We start from the raw sequence: 14,899 nt of genomic DNA on the forward strand, positions 1-14,899 counted from the left end.
GCGGGGCTAATGGAGCTGAGAGAAGGACAGAACACTGAAGGCTATAAAATGAGGAAGGCTATGCTATAAATACATCCCTGCCTCGGCCCTAAGCAGCCCAATTAAAAGGTAAGTGAGTGCTAGAGGAGAGCTGAGGTCCTGAGCCTTGATCTACCAGCTGCACAGAGGGGATGTATATCATAGGAGCAGCACACAGGCAGGCCTGTGGACTAATCAGGTGATTAATGCCACTCCATAAGTGCAGAAGCTGGCAGGGAGCAGATAAACACAGTCTGTCCCCGCTCCTTCTCCTCCTGGCGCTGTATTTATAGAGCAGCCGCCCTGCACACTGCCCAGCCACCAGGAAGGAAGGGATTAGAGACAGGGAACGTGATAAAAGATCACCGGGCCACCTGAGCTTCCAGAAGCATCCAGGAAAACACAACTCAGGTGTCTCAGAGGCTCCTTTAAGCATCACTTACACTCGTCTCTTGGTCTCAATCTTAAATCCACATATAAACAGGAACTTTACAGGGATGGCACGTAAAGCAAATCCTCATCCAGCCAGAAAACCTGCACAGATCTCTGATACATGTTTGTTTGTTTGTTGTTGTGATCCATCTGCTGATGTCAGAAATAGGAACAAAGAGGGAAAACAATGCAGCAGATATACATCATCTGCTCCTATAATTTCACACTTTACTGATAATAATTATCATTACAAAGGCCTGACAGATTATCTACTAATGGAAATCCACTGTAGGGGTTGTCGACTTCCGGCGGATGACCTGATTACGAGCTATTATGTAGCATCCACAGAAACAGGAATTCAAAAGGACTTGAGGAGAAACACAAGCCTAAATAGGACGAGCATGTGAGCCCACAGTTATCATTAGATTAAGTGTTAATGGATTCTGCATATGAATCGCTGCTAATGGCAAAGTATGAGTCACAGCACCACAATGATGCTTGTACCTCTGCCGTAGCTGCAGCTCCTCCTGCATTCACAGTCACATTAGCCGTGAGGTAGCAATGTGCTGTTCAGAGTCAATACTGAGGTTATTTTCTCCTTCCCCGAGGGCAGGTTAATAACGAAGATGTTTCACACCTGACTTAGAAAAGCTTCACAACAGACGACTGAGAAACCACCACATCGTCTGCTTTGACACCGACTGTGCTCTCCTGGCTGTCAATCAAAACAAACCTAATCGTTTTCCTCACACTCACCTCGTCTGTTACCTTGAACCTCTTCAGCAAGGCCACAAACTTCTGCTTAAAGTTCGGTTGCTGAAACACAGATAAAAACACAATAATGAGAAAAAGAAGCGTCTGAAGAGGAAATCATTAAATATGCACGACAGCTGGGCTCGGGCTTATCGCCGCTCCCAGTAACTGTCCCCTGGATTACTCATTCACAGCCACTCTATGTAAAGACCGTTAGAACCAGTCCAGTGAGCCCACTGTGTTCATTTACATGCTCATCCACATCGTGCTAATGGCTTGAACAAACGCAGCACAGTGTGTGCTCTGCCTTAAAAGCTCGTACAGCCACAAACACACGTCTGGAGTTATTCCCACAGTCAATGATTGGCAGGCAGGAAACTCACCCTCGTCATGGAGGTGGTTCGGATCATTTTCCTCCGGGGTTTCTTCGGCTTCCTGACCTCATCGTCCTCATCGTAAAGATCCTGAAATACAAGATGTAACATATACTTTGAAAAATCACTTAATTTAGGTCATGCATCTAAAAGGACAGCTGCTTTTAACAGGAAATCCAATTTCCTCCTTTTCTTGTAAACACAACTGTGCATATCATGCTTAATATGATGAGTATACTCTAACATTATTGTTTAGCAATTTCAGATGTCACTGGGTCTTGCAGCTTTTGTCTGCAGCGAACAATTTCCAGGCCCTGACCTGTCCATGAACTGCATCATCGCTGGCTTCCTGCTCTGACGAGTAGCTGTCATCATCCTCCTCAGAGTAGTTGTCCATGTCTGGGGAGCGGTCTGAAGCAGAGAGCAGAGAAACACAGAAAACCATCAAAACACAAAGATTCATGTCTGGAATTATATTAGGAAGAAATGCTTCAGTACACACTCACATGTTTAAAAGTGACTGAAAGAGATGAGCAGGTTTCCAAGGTCACGGCGTTATTAGAGCTGAAACTCTGCTGAAATGTTCTTTTGTAAAAGAATTCCTATAGGAAGCAATTTGTTCTCCAAAACCTTGGAACCTCCTTAGTGTAATATAAAACGGTTCTGCTTCTTCGTGTTTGTTTCTCACAGTTTTCAGTGGAAGACAAACTTCCATCTCGTGTGGATAAAGTTGCTTCATTTCCTGTCCTTGTGCGCTCTCATCAGTAATGACTTGTTCTGACTACTTGGCGAGAATAATGAACTAAATATATGATAATGCAAAAACATTTTCTCTCCACATGATTAAATGCTAAATTTGCCTGCTGAAAAGTAATGAAACTCTTATTGTATGCAAATTAGACTGCAGAGTTCTTTTCTGATGCATGTCTCACATTCTGATGAAGTTTTAACGACATTTTCGAGGCTGAAACATTTTGTTCTGTAATTTAACGGCAGATCTTTTATTGAACAGCCACATTCCCGAAGAGGCAGATTTTACTGCATGTTTGACGTGGAGAACAGATCAGGTGATGGAGGACGGAGGAGCTAATCAGACTTCCTGTGAAACATCCTGTTCTGTGTTTCTGAGACGGGACAGGCGTTATTAAGGACGACTGCAGAGAGGAGAAAGATCAACATCTTCCCTCCGTCTGAGTGACACTGGTTTAATACTTGGGCCATGAGCTCATCTGTTATGTTTGAGCCGAGGCCTTAATAACATCCAGAACAGCCCGGGATCAGCAGGAAGGAGGCGTGGAGTCCGAGCAGGGCTCACTATTACTCCCTGAACAGATTTAGAAGGGTGTACGGTAACCTGCCCTGAATCTGCTCAGCTCTCACATCAACATTACAACCATAGCTGAGGAGAATAACATATCTTTAGGTCCTCAGGTAATAGGAGCTGTATGTAAGGATGGCTGGCTGCAGGATGAAGGCTACAGTTACATCTGACCGAGGGGGTTCAGACCCACAGAGGGGGGAAGGAGACGGCTGTGCCCACCTGAAGTTTTGGTCTTGCGCCCGGCCTGCCCGCTGCCGTCCTCGTGGTCGATGGGCTGGCTGGACAGAGAGTACACGCTGATCTCTGCCACACGCACCGGCGCCTCCTTCACGTTGCTGTGGAGACCCAGAATCTGTCCTCCGTCTGTTGGGTGTTGCATCACCTGGACACGGGAAGATTAACAACAAGGCCAGGCATTGATTATAAGAATCCATTCACACAGACAACAGGCTCCAAACAAAGACGTTTGTTTTCTTCCTCCTCTGCAGTGTTCCTGAGTGTGTTTGTAACATCAGTCCTCTTTAAATTAGATGCTTTCTGTCTCTTAACATTCCTCTGTCTATCATCTCTCTGTAAAACCGTATCGAAGCAGCATGAACAGATAAAACCAACAGCCAGGCAGGATGGGAGAATCGTATCTCTCTTTTTACTGAACCAGAACTGATCCAGCAGTGATTGAGACGCTTCTGTTACACTGCTTCACACTCGCAGTGAATTACAGACTGATTACAGGCCGACAGCTCTGCTATCTCTAAAAACATCATCAGCACAATGCAACGCTTCCATTCTGATGTCTAAATGAGCCAATGTGCTCATATCATCCAGTCAGACAGAGTAACACAGTCTGCATAAACGCTGCGATCAGACGAGGAGGGATGAGTTTCATTCTTTCTGGAGGGTACTTGATGAATTGCTGAACAGGGAGGAGGCTCACTGTGTTCAAACACAGGCCGGGGTGCACTTGAATGCTGCATGCAAAGTCCAATAAGTGAGTTCTTCCCACAAAACGCCCCAGAATGAGTTTACTTAACAAATGACAACATAATTACACAACAGCATCCAATAACGGCTCATCTAGCTGTGTTCAGAGGGTCTGAGGGGTGCACAGCGGCTGGGTGGCGTTTTAAAATGCAATAATGCATCAGTCTTGTTTTCAGTGTCACTTCCTGTCCTGAGGCTTCTGCTGGAATGTAACTCTGACTGAGCATGAACAGGCCTCAGGTGCTGCAATTACAACTTGAGAAATGTTACCTTTGTTGTTTACATGTGTCAAATATTTCCAAATGTTGTCTGTGAACACTGGGACACATTCGTTCTGCACAGAGAGCCACTTTGGTTCTAAAGGCAGGGAGGCCAAACATGCACACTGGGGCTGCCCCAAACATTCAACCAAACTTTAGTCGATGAAAAGAATCTTATCATCCAGGAGCTGCTGCTTGTGTTGTCCGAGTGTCTGTTAGATCTGTCTGCAGTGTGACTGACCTTCCCCTTTAAGACAGTGGGTCTTGTGGGTAATGTATGCATGTGACGTAGTCTGAAGGGTTGTTATGTGCAGTGAGTCTCTCCTGTGTGAGTTAATAACAGTTGGAGGATGTAGCACGGACACAGTGAAGCTCATGTTTTCATGTGTTGTTGAGTTCCAGCAGAAAGTAAACTCAGGTTCAAGTTTATAGAGCCCAGTGTTGTGTTCACTGACCTCAGGGAATAAAGCTTCTGTTTTATGCAACATTACCACCGTGTCTCACCACAGTTCTATGCTATTTAGCAAGATAGTGGGCAGCAAGGAGCTAGGCTATAGCTAACTGAATCAGCCCAAGAAAACAGAGTTCGACCAACTACAGTTCAGAGGCCTGAAGCCGGGAGAGACGACGAGACACCGAGTTTGTCCAGTCACCATGCTGGTTCTTCTGACAAATCCATTAACTGACGTCATTCACGGAGCCTCTTTCACCGTTAGCATTGTTGTTAGCAGGCGGCTTGCTTCATGAATGTGCAAAATGTATATTTCGAAGCCTCATTATTACAGTTTGTATTTCTCCCTCATGAAGCTACATGTTACTTCAAACATTCTTTGTCACTGCAAACTATTTTCTGATGCCTCAAAATAGATACTTAAATTAATATTATATCATATCAGAAACTTGAACCAACTGGTCGACCATTTTCTTAAACTAACAGCTTCATATGATGCATCGGGGGCAGCCTGAATGCATACAATCTGACGTAACAGCAACATCCACCCTGTTGGTCCAGCTGAAGACTTTGACAGACACTCAACATGAAATGACTTAAATCAGGAAGCAACAACGTAACGGTAAACCTCTGCATTAGACAAACATCCATTAAAGCAGCTCCTGGGACATTATTTCTGTACAGCATGGCTGAATGCACCGTTTGCAGGAGAGTGCATATGAAGCTGGCTCCAGATGGTCCATAATCTCACAGAGCAGTCTGTGTGATGAGCATGAATCATCTGAAATGATGTGTAACACAGGACACAGACGCTAATATCCATGTCAGTCACTGTCAGAGAGGAGCAGCAGGAAATGACAAGCTCAGAGCACATCGATGTGCGTCTCGGGAGGAACGAAACAGCTGACAGTGAAACATGAAATAACTCTACCTCAGCCATGTTTATAACTCCCACAGCCAAAGTCTTGTAGCCCAGGATGGTTCGATTCTTGTAGCGTTTCCTTCTCTGCAGCATGATCTGCAGTCTGTTGGCGTCCCTCTTCAGAAAATGTGGGTACTGAAAACAAAAACACAGGTTTTATTTAATGCAGCCTGATTTCAACACACTGCTGACCTCTGTGATGTCGACCTGCTCTGTGCAATAACAGAAGAAACCCTGTCTGCTGTTCAGTTTACTGCAAATCACTTTTTTTTCAACCAGATGACTGAAATATTAAAATAAGGTTTCATGCATTAAATATATTTTTGTCTCACATCAGGGTGGAGTCTGAGCGGGTCCACGGTTTCTTCCCGACGGTGTAAAGGTAACAGGCCCTCAACCTGCTTATTCAGTGTTTGATTGATTACTTGTTTATTCTTAAAGTGAAACTTTGTTTGCTGCGTTTCTGACCAGGACTTTATGATAAGAGAGATTTTGTATCTTAATATTCCAGGTAAATAAAGGTGAAATAAAAATAAAAGTTGGTTGTACATCACCGCTGCAGGCTTTCCTGTGTTTTAGCGGACTGCTTTTGTTTTAGATGATTCTCTTCAGTTAAATGTACAACTTCTCCATCCACAACTTTTCCACACCTTCCTGGCCTTTTACCTCCACAGCTGTCTAGCTATTTTAAAACAGTCATGAAGTATTTCTGCTTCAGTGACTTTGTTAATAATTCATCTCTGTAAAGAACAACGTATGGTTGCACTTGGAAAATTGTTCTATTAAACAACAGAAACACTTCCTGCCCCCCGACAACAAGAGCTAACACCTCCTCTGAGCACTAAATAACATCATGGTTCAGGCTCATTTTAAACTACCAAACCTGATTTAATCGGCTGTAAACACACATGTGGAAGCACACGTGGATATTTTTAACTTCACACTTTTGCAAGGAGTTAAAGTGCAGCTTCAACACAGCCCTGCCTGTAAACTCACTGCCATGTGAGTGTGACAATTCACGGTGTGATGTCAGAGAGCTCACCTGTAGTGAGAATGTGAGCTCCAGGTCTGTCTCCATCAGCCCGCTGGGTGGGAGGACGTACTCGTTCGATCTCAGCAGACGCTTTGAACCCTGCAAGAAAAGTAAAGAAAGGTTTCATGATCAGAACGCTTGTAACAAGGACTTATAAACAAGAATACAGCAGGGACTTTTAGGCTTGTTTTGGTATAAAACTTGTCTGGAGTCAAACGTACAACATTGTTTATTCTGAGGGTGCATTTAGATTTAACACGCTCCCCTTGGAATAAAGAAAATCCCAACAAATTCTTAACTTATAATGTTTCTGAAGGCGATATCTGTGCAGACGGAAGTGACTGAGTGCGCAGATATTCTAGCACCAGCCTGCTTCACTTTCACACATTCCTGCTGCTTCACACCTTCAGGCAGCCACATACAAACAGTCCTCCATACTTTATGGTGAAACAGTGCAACTAAAACAACTGAAACAGGTCAGACGAACAGCTCAGCGACAGATCAGGAGCTGAGGCCTGTACGACGGAGCTTCAGCAAAGCCAGGGTGTCTTTTAGTGATCTGGCTTCACCTCTCGGGTTATCAGTTCAGGAAGTAAATCAAGGTTTTCCATGAGCGTGTCCCATAAAAGGGGCGGGGTTTGCATCATATAACCAATCACATGAAATCCGGTAAAGTAAAGTGTTTTGTCTCTCTGAATACTCTCGTCCTCCCCCTCAGGATCTGCTCGCCGCGCTCCAGGATCGAGATAACTCATTTGTAAATAGGTGATGCTTTTATGACGGTGTCTCAAACATAAGCTGCTCCGTTCACACTGGCGATGCACCCCGGTAAGAAGTGAACCAACGCGCTAGTACAGAAAACCCAAAGTGAACCCACAAGCTACCTCACAAATCCTGCTTAGTGCAGACTTTGGTGATCAGAGAGGTTTCCTTACTGACAGAGAAACTCAAACAGCAACCACCCGAAGCTTCATCTTCAACCACGACACTACAGCTGCCCTCAGCACACACAAACATCTTCTCGGTTTAATCATGGCTTGAGAGGGATGTTTGGTCCAGGTGGAGCTTTGACCGTAACCTGGACAAAGCTGACATATTTATAGCTGCTACAGTTTAATGTTGCATGTTGTGGGCAGAGATCTCATTCAGAAATTAACAGCTTCTGTTTCAGGGCTGAAACTCGAAACGAAGTGCAGTTTTTTTTAGCGCTTGGTTGAGAGAGAATCATCAGCTAAATCTAGGAGCTGGCACAAAGTTGGTGTGACCAAACAGCAGAGGGATTTAAATGTCACAGGTTGTAGTCTCGTCCAAATGAAAGGACGCCGTCCAACAGGGCGTCCTGGCAGGGCCCGTCTTAGCCCCGAGCATGTCTCTTCTACGAGCCTCGGGTTTGAGGCTATCACGATCTCCTCCTCACGATAGTTTAATTCTTTTTATTCATCTTCTAACCTTGAGACAGAATCAAAGTGTGAACGTGAGAACAGAGACAGCTTGTCAAGTCTGGAGGTAAGGATTTTATGTGAAGCAGTGAGAGCTGAAGACAGACATGTGTTGTGTAATAGATTTGGCAGCTCTTCCACTGATGTAATAAAAAATAGACTTCAGGTATCTGCCAGACCTGCCAATCGAATTAAGTCAGACTTGGAGAGCAGTATGGGGCAGTGAAGCTATCCTCTATCGGGAGGGGAGGGGGGGGGGTTCTTTAATAGTCCGATGTGCGACATTTGATCCGAATGTCATCAGAGCTGCTAAATCATGTAACAGATACCGAATGAAATGGTTGGGTGTGTACTGAGGGATCATCACAGGATATCAGGAGGTGCTGCATCTGCTCATGAATGCTTCTGTGTGGACGACACATGCACACATGCACACATGCACACATGCACCAGTTATTTCAACTTATGGTAAAGAATAACATCTCTGTGTCAGTGCATGTTGCATGTGCGCCCCATAAAGCAATGCAATGTTTAGTCAGTTCAGTATTTTTGCAACCGTTTTCTTTAAGTGTTTTTCTTCTCTAAAAGAAGGAAACAAGACATGTAGCATGTTGGGTATTTTCTAACTCTTATAAGTATCATGATATCTTACATATTCAGTGGGCGGTGTTTGCCACATGATATATCTGATTAAGACTTTAGAGATCATTATTGAATTATTCAGATCTTTTATTTCTCATATTGTTTCACCTCCAAAACTCAACAAACGTGTTACATTACAAACATGAAGCACTCAGAGAACACTTTGTTCTTCTTCATAAAGCACAGAAATGGTTTCAAAGTAACATTTGCACCAATGCATCAAATGAGACGTTAAAGACTTGAAAGGAAAGCTGAAGGTAGAACAGGAGTACAGCATCTTTAGCTCCGCTGACACTCGCAGCGTTCAGTTGTAATAAGCATTTTTCTGTGCAGCCTAACGGCTCGATACGTTCAGAGAAGGACATGCTGACAGCACTGTGACAGCAGCTGAGGCTCCTGTTCTGTATATAAAGTAAAAAGAGGTGAATCTCTGTCTCAGTCTGACCTTGTCACTAACTTGAGCTCCACAAAGAGGCCTTGTATGCACTCTTTTCTCATGCTCAGTGACGGGTACAATGAATCAAAGCACAAAAGCTGAGCACTCTCAAACTGCCTGACATGCACTCACAATACAGAGCCTTGGCAAGGAAAGCTTGTACTGAATGTCCTTTGCCCCCCCCCCGCCTGCCCCCTCGCTCGCCCCCTCACTCGCCCCCTCTCTCTCCCCTGTGACAAGCTTCTGCACTCTCTCTCTGGGGCCAGATGGGGGGATGTTACGGCCCCTCTACTCCACCGAGCTGGTGGGAAAACAAGTTCAGCGTTACACTTCTTCTCAAGGTTACTTCCTTTAAACGTGTTAAATTCTCTAAATTGGCTCCCCTGTTGGCAGCAACACGACAGGAAGTGATTTAGGGTCAGGACATGAACTCAACGTGCAATTGTATTAGAGGTTTTAAAGGCGTTTTGAGGCTTCTGCTTTCACCCAACACACACTCGTACAGGCGCACACACAGATACACAAACGTAATTGGATCATATCTGAGTGTTCTGCAAATGGAAGTGCTTCGGACAGCGGCTCACGCTGAAATGAGGATTGCACGACTTTCCTATCGTAATCCAGCCGACATCAATGTTTGCCTCCAACCTCAGGCTGCAGCTCACAGAGACACAAAGTGCAGAATCATGGAGGGAATGTGCGGGACAAGAACTACTCTGTAAAACTCATTTTAGCTTCAGCATAGACTTCTTCAGGTAGATGCAGCTGTAATTCCAGACGTTTGGTTTACAATCATTTGGAGAGGAAACTACATGAGAACAAGATTTAAAGTGGAAGGATTTAAGATGGAGGGGTTTCTGGAATGTGCCTTTAATTCAATATGAAAGAATGTATAGAAACCTACTGTTCACCAGATAAAGGTGGACAGTCTTTGGGATTCTAGCAAAATCAAGGTTTAAAATAGAAGATAGATTTTGTCGACAGGTCAGATCGAACTCGTCTTTGTTTAGAAATCAAAATAAAATCGGATTAACAACGAATAATCACGCTGCAGCCCATTGTGTAGAACATGTAGCAGAGGGTAGTGTGAACATGCCGAAGCTCCACGCAGTGACCCGGCGGTCTCCAGGCTGAGACAGACGACCGTCTCCCTGGAGAACAGAGAGCCTCCTGGAGACTAAAACTGCAATCTCATCATCCCTGCTGCGGCTTTGGGAGACTGTCCAAACAGTTAGCCATTACAAGGGCTGTGTGTGCATGCACACTCAACCTGATGAGACCCAGAGAGAGAAAGAGACGGCCACTGTATGCTGAACAGAGAGCTGATGTCATGCTGTAATGAGGGTTTAGTTATTCACTGTCTGAAAACAAACCCCTCTTATCCCTCCGTCATGTTCTCCAACTGTCTCTTCATCCCCTCAGCGGCTCCGTTCTCCCGACCAAACCTGCTGGAAACTGCATTTAATGCTCCAGTTCCGGAGCGGCGGTGAACAGAGCTGTGCTCGGCTGTCCTGAGGGCAGCTCAGCAGAAACGGAGAGATTTCACGCTCTGGAGACGGCATAGCTCATGGATAACGCCACACTTGGTTGGTTGCTTTCTCCTCCAGGATGACAGTAAAGGGGATGATTTGTTTCTCTTTAAATAGAATCACACAGTACTGAATAAAATTTCAATTATGTTTTGTAATGAGGGGGACAATGTTGAGAGTGGGTAAGAAAAATGGTCCATTACTGAGGCATGAAAGCAGACGGGAGGGAACAGCTACAGCAGAGTCGATGAAAAAGAGTTTTTAGTTCAAACAGCTGCATAAGAAGTAAAACCTTCATTTGATGCTTTTTATTCAGAGTATTAATCTCTGTGTCTGACATGATATTTAGAGACTACACTATGTTTGGACGAAGGACAAACAGCATCTACGACTAAAGAACATGTGTGTCTCTTTCCTCCTCAGCTCTCTCGTCCATTTGAAGTAAAGAGGTAGTTTAATAAATTCATCTTCATTAAATTCACTTAAACACAGGATGTGATTTAAACGTAGTTTAACTACATGAAGTCAATTTATTCCACGAGAGCCAGAGGCTGCAGAGATGCAGCTACTCTGCTAAGCTAGGCGACGTAGTCCGGTCAGCACCACCACAAACAGAATCTCATTCTGTGGGAAACATGATGGTTAACAAGCTCATTAGCAGCTAATGCATTAGCCAGGCATTGCTAACCTCTCGCTCTTCTCCGGCTCCACCCTGTTGTCCAAATATGGTCACTTCTGGCTGCACAAAATGTACATATTGACGGCAACAATGCCAAACTAATGAGTGTCGACACAGAGGCTATGTCCGTTACATTTACAGTTTATGATTGACACTCAGACTCAGTTTGAAATATTAACATGTAATTTCACACAGTTACATGGTGTAATAATAATTCTACAATATGAGAATATCATGAGGAAACAGTAAATCCATCCACAGCCAAATACCTGCTTTGAGACATTATCAATCAGCTGATTGGTTTGGTTATTTTGTTCAAATATTTTGTTACTTTTCTGTCTCCCACACAGGTACACACACGCAACACACACACGCACACAGCACGCAACACAGACACACACACACACACACACACACACACAAGGTGACTGACAGGGGGCGGGACATTGACGAGTAAAAACAACCTCTCCAGCTCTCTGCCAACAACATGTCAGTCAAAGGAAACATTATTCTGAGAAGGAGAAGAGGAGAAACGGTATCCCTTCTTTAAAATAGCTCCCTCTGAGCTCGAGGAATACTTTGAATTCCAAATGAAGGTTGATCGGGAATGTGTTGCTCCAGTGACGGTAAGACGAAAACACAACAAACACAGAGCCGTCCGATCCCACAGCTCTGCAGGGTGGAAGGAGGAAGTTGTAAGGGCCGTATCAGCTTGTTTGGTGAAAAGCAGAGCTCAAGTCCCCGTAACATTTTAGTGTTGGGATACTTCATAAGAAGCTGTTTTAATTCTGCTTGTTCCCTTTCGTTCTGCGTTTGCAAGAAAGAGGATGTGACTCAAACGTAATGTGACCACCACGTAAAAAGTGCATTACACATTTTGAATAACAGAAAGGAGGCAGCCCCGTCATGACACAAACACGCTTTAGCAATCAATGTAAGATGTACAATCTGCCTAAGGTGCTAAAGCTCCAGCTAAAAGTGCTAATGCTAGTCTGCCTTTAAATCACCGGAGTGGAAGTGACTCAAAAGAGCTTTTTATCAATCAGCAGGATTAGCAGCACGTCTCATCATCACTGAAGCTTTGTGATGATGTTCAACAGAGACCAGCCTCTACACAGAACTGTGCCACAGTGAGCCACAGACTCCAGACTGCAACACGCTGCTATCAAATGTGTTGCAATCGAGCCCGACACTCCCGTCACACGTAGGAGATTAACCCACCCACCTGGATTTTGACAGCTATAGACAAGGAGTTCAGCTCTTTATCCAGTTCTTTGAGGACGACCAGCTTCTTCAGAGTGAGGCTGCAGAGCCTGAGAAGGAGAGAGAACAAAGAGGGGAGAGAAACAGATTAGTGTATGACTAACACGCTGCAGCATCAGAGGATGAGAAGCACGGAGGACAACGCAGCTGCCACATTTGACTTGTGTCTTATTCTTTCTGAGGTCTGCAGGAACGATCATTTCAAGTTCTATCTCCTCTTATGATAGTAATTACAGGAAATATCCAGGTAGAGGTCCTCACGGGTCAACCTGGACCCGCGGACCCAACACCTGGCCTGAGGGTCCTTATCTTTTTACTGTTTTACATAATGCCAGAGTCGATTCATGAAGACGCATAATAAGGGCCAATACTCAGAGAAACAAATATGCTGTGTGTGAGCAACATGCATGATGATGAGGCTGACTTCAGATCAGTATACAAGAGCAAGGGTAGGAACATTGAGCCACACCACCAGCATGAAGGAGGCAGTGTGTGCAGTCTCTTCCTCCTTCATGCAAGTTGTGGACAAAGACGATAGGAAAGTAAGAGCAGTTAAGATTATTACAAGTCTGACTCCCAGCAGCTCACATCACAACAAAAGGACTGACAATAAATTAAAAATAGTTTTGGTAAACATCTCAAACTTTTTTTTAGAATCGCTTAATAACCAGACTGTCGGGTCTATTTCAGGATCCGACACGTTCCTGTCCCTGGACTTCTTCCTCTTGGACATAGACCGGGTCGGGTTTATCTCAGGCATAAACAAATGGGTTTATATCTTGGAAGATCTTGGAACAACTTTCCTGCATCCCTTCGAGTCTGTCAGTTTGGACCGTTGAAGACAGTGAATGAACGATGGAGACAGCAACTGGAAACCAGCGCTGTGTCCCCTGTCTTACAGGAAATATCTTGAAGATGGATGATGCAGCGAAGTGCTACTAAATCAGTTTTCCTCTTGTCAGCTTTATGCTGAATCCTTCATGGAAGATGGCACAGATGCTTTGAGAAGTCATCGCAGTAAAATGTCTTCAGTCAGCCCTGTTTCAGCGTGCTGCTACACATTAAAGTGACTCACTGCCATCTGTTCGTTCTGCTCAACAAATAAGAACACTTCTAAACATACCTACATGCCTCTACAGAAGGTAAATACACTTCATACTGGCACACTGTTTTACAGAACTGAAGAGGTGCAAACAAGTAGAGTCAAATATAATTTACATCTGAGGGTCCCTGCTTTGACACCTCTCAGGTCAGACCTCTCTCAGAGGCAGAAAACAAGAAGCATGCATGAAGGCTAATCAGGCTGCAGCCTTTAGTCCACGCCTCCTTTATGAGTCTACAACAATAAACGACCTTTAAAAATCCCCTTTCCTTTCCTCTGCATCAACACACTCTCAAAAACCCTCTACAGCCACTCATCAAAAAGTCAACAACACCCAGGCCAAGTTTGCTAAAGCTTCCTCCTCCTGACCCACTTTCCCTCCAGTCCTGCTGCATGAAAGTGTGATGAGTCTGAGAGTCAAAGAGGAGGAAGAGAGACAAAGCAAACAACCATCCAGTCACCCACTTTCCTTGAGAGACACTCAGCAACTCTCTGTGACTTCATTCAGACACTCCCTGCAAGGCAAGTGTGATTCACAAAGACTCAGAAAAACACGTTCGAGCAAAGGAAGCTGGAGTTTAAGAGACGACAACAATGAGGAGGTCTGGGCGTATGAACAAGACAACAGGGTTTCTGCACGAGAACGAAATAGCTGCTGTGATTTGAAGAATGTTCATTGCTCTTGGACATCTTGGAGATGCGTCATACATCACGTATAGGTTCACACTCGGGCTGCTCAATAAATCGTTACTGCAACATGTGCGTTCACAACAAACACATCGCAGATTAATTTAATCCAATGAGCTCCCTTCGTTTATCTCTGCAAAAACGGCAGCACTGGTCAATATTTCTGTGCATTGCTTTGATTAAAAAAATCACACTATAGCAGCAGAAAGGAGGAAGCTAACTAAGGTCATTAGATCCCCGGAGAGGTTTATCCAAGCAGCCAACAGAATTTATATTTGATGATGACGATATAACATGTTTAACACGATGAAGGAGCAGGAAGTGTTCTCGTGTAAGTGAAGACATGATTCTACGACATTTTACAGGAACATTTGGGGCGTGAATATCCGATCCGCTTTGCTGCATGATTACCTCAGTTACGTGCAAGAATAAGAAATGCAATTCTATTTGAGGCTGGAGTAATTAAATGTTAAAGCTTGTAGGTAGCCATGAATCCAGCCTGTCATATGGTGAGGATGAGTCACCCTCAGACTCAGAGGGAGGGAGGGGGGGGGGGAGAAAGCAGGGCTGATGGTTT

General features: G+C 44.4%; 1 protein-coding gene across 3 annotated transcripts in view; it reads right to left on the reverse strand.

The window, feature by feature from the left end:
- LOC138588290 (phosphofurin acidic cluster sorting protein 2) overlaps positions 1 to 14,899 on the reverse strand; it is a 45,973-nt gene that overhangs the window by 13,671 nt on the left and 17,403 nt on the right. For all 3 annotated transcript variants that reach the window (XM_069658319.1, XM_069658318.1, XM_069658317.1), the window contains exons 2-8: positions 12,496 to 12,583; positions 6,555 to 6,644; positions 5,522 to 5,647; positions 3,118 to 3,280; positions 1,897 to 1,988; positions 1,587 to 1,667; positions 1,207 to 1,266 (exon numbers count right to left, since the gene is read on the reverse strand). In XM_069658319.1, coding sequence (XP_069514420.1) covers positions 1,207 to 1,266; positions 1,587 to 1,667; positions 1,897 to 1,988; positions 3,118 to 3,280; positions 5,522 to 5,647; positions 6,555 to 6,644; positions 12,496 to 12,583 — 700 coding nt within the window. The remainder of the gene's footprint in view (positions 1 to 1,206; positions 1,267 to 1,586; positions 1,668 to 1,896; positions 1,989 to 3,117; positions 3,281 to 5,521; positions 5,648 to 6,554; positions 6,645 to 12,495; positions 12,584 to 14,899) is intronic.

The sequence above is a fragment of the Semicossyphus pulcher genome, unplaced genomic scaffold (genome assembly GCF_022749685.1).
Source record: "Semicossyphus pulcher isolate SPU_LCO1_2020_fin unplaced genomic scaffold, fSemPul1.0.p SCAF_12, whole genome shotgun sequence".
Classification (NCBI taxonomy): Eukaryota; Metazoa; Chordata; class Actinopteri; order Labriformes; family Labridae; genus Semicossyphus; species Semicossyphus pulcher.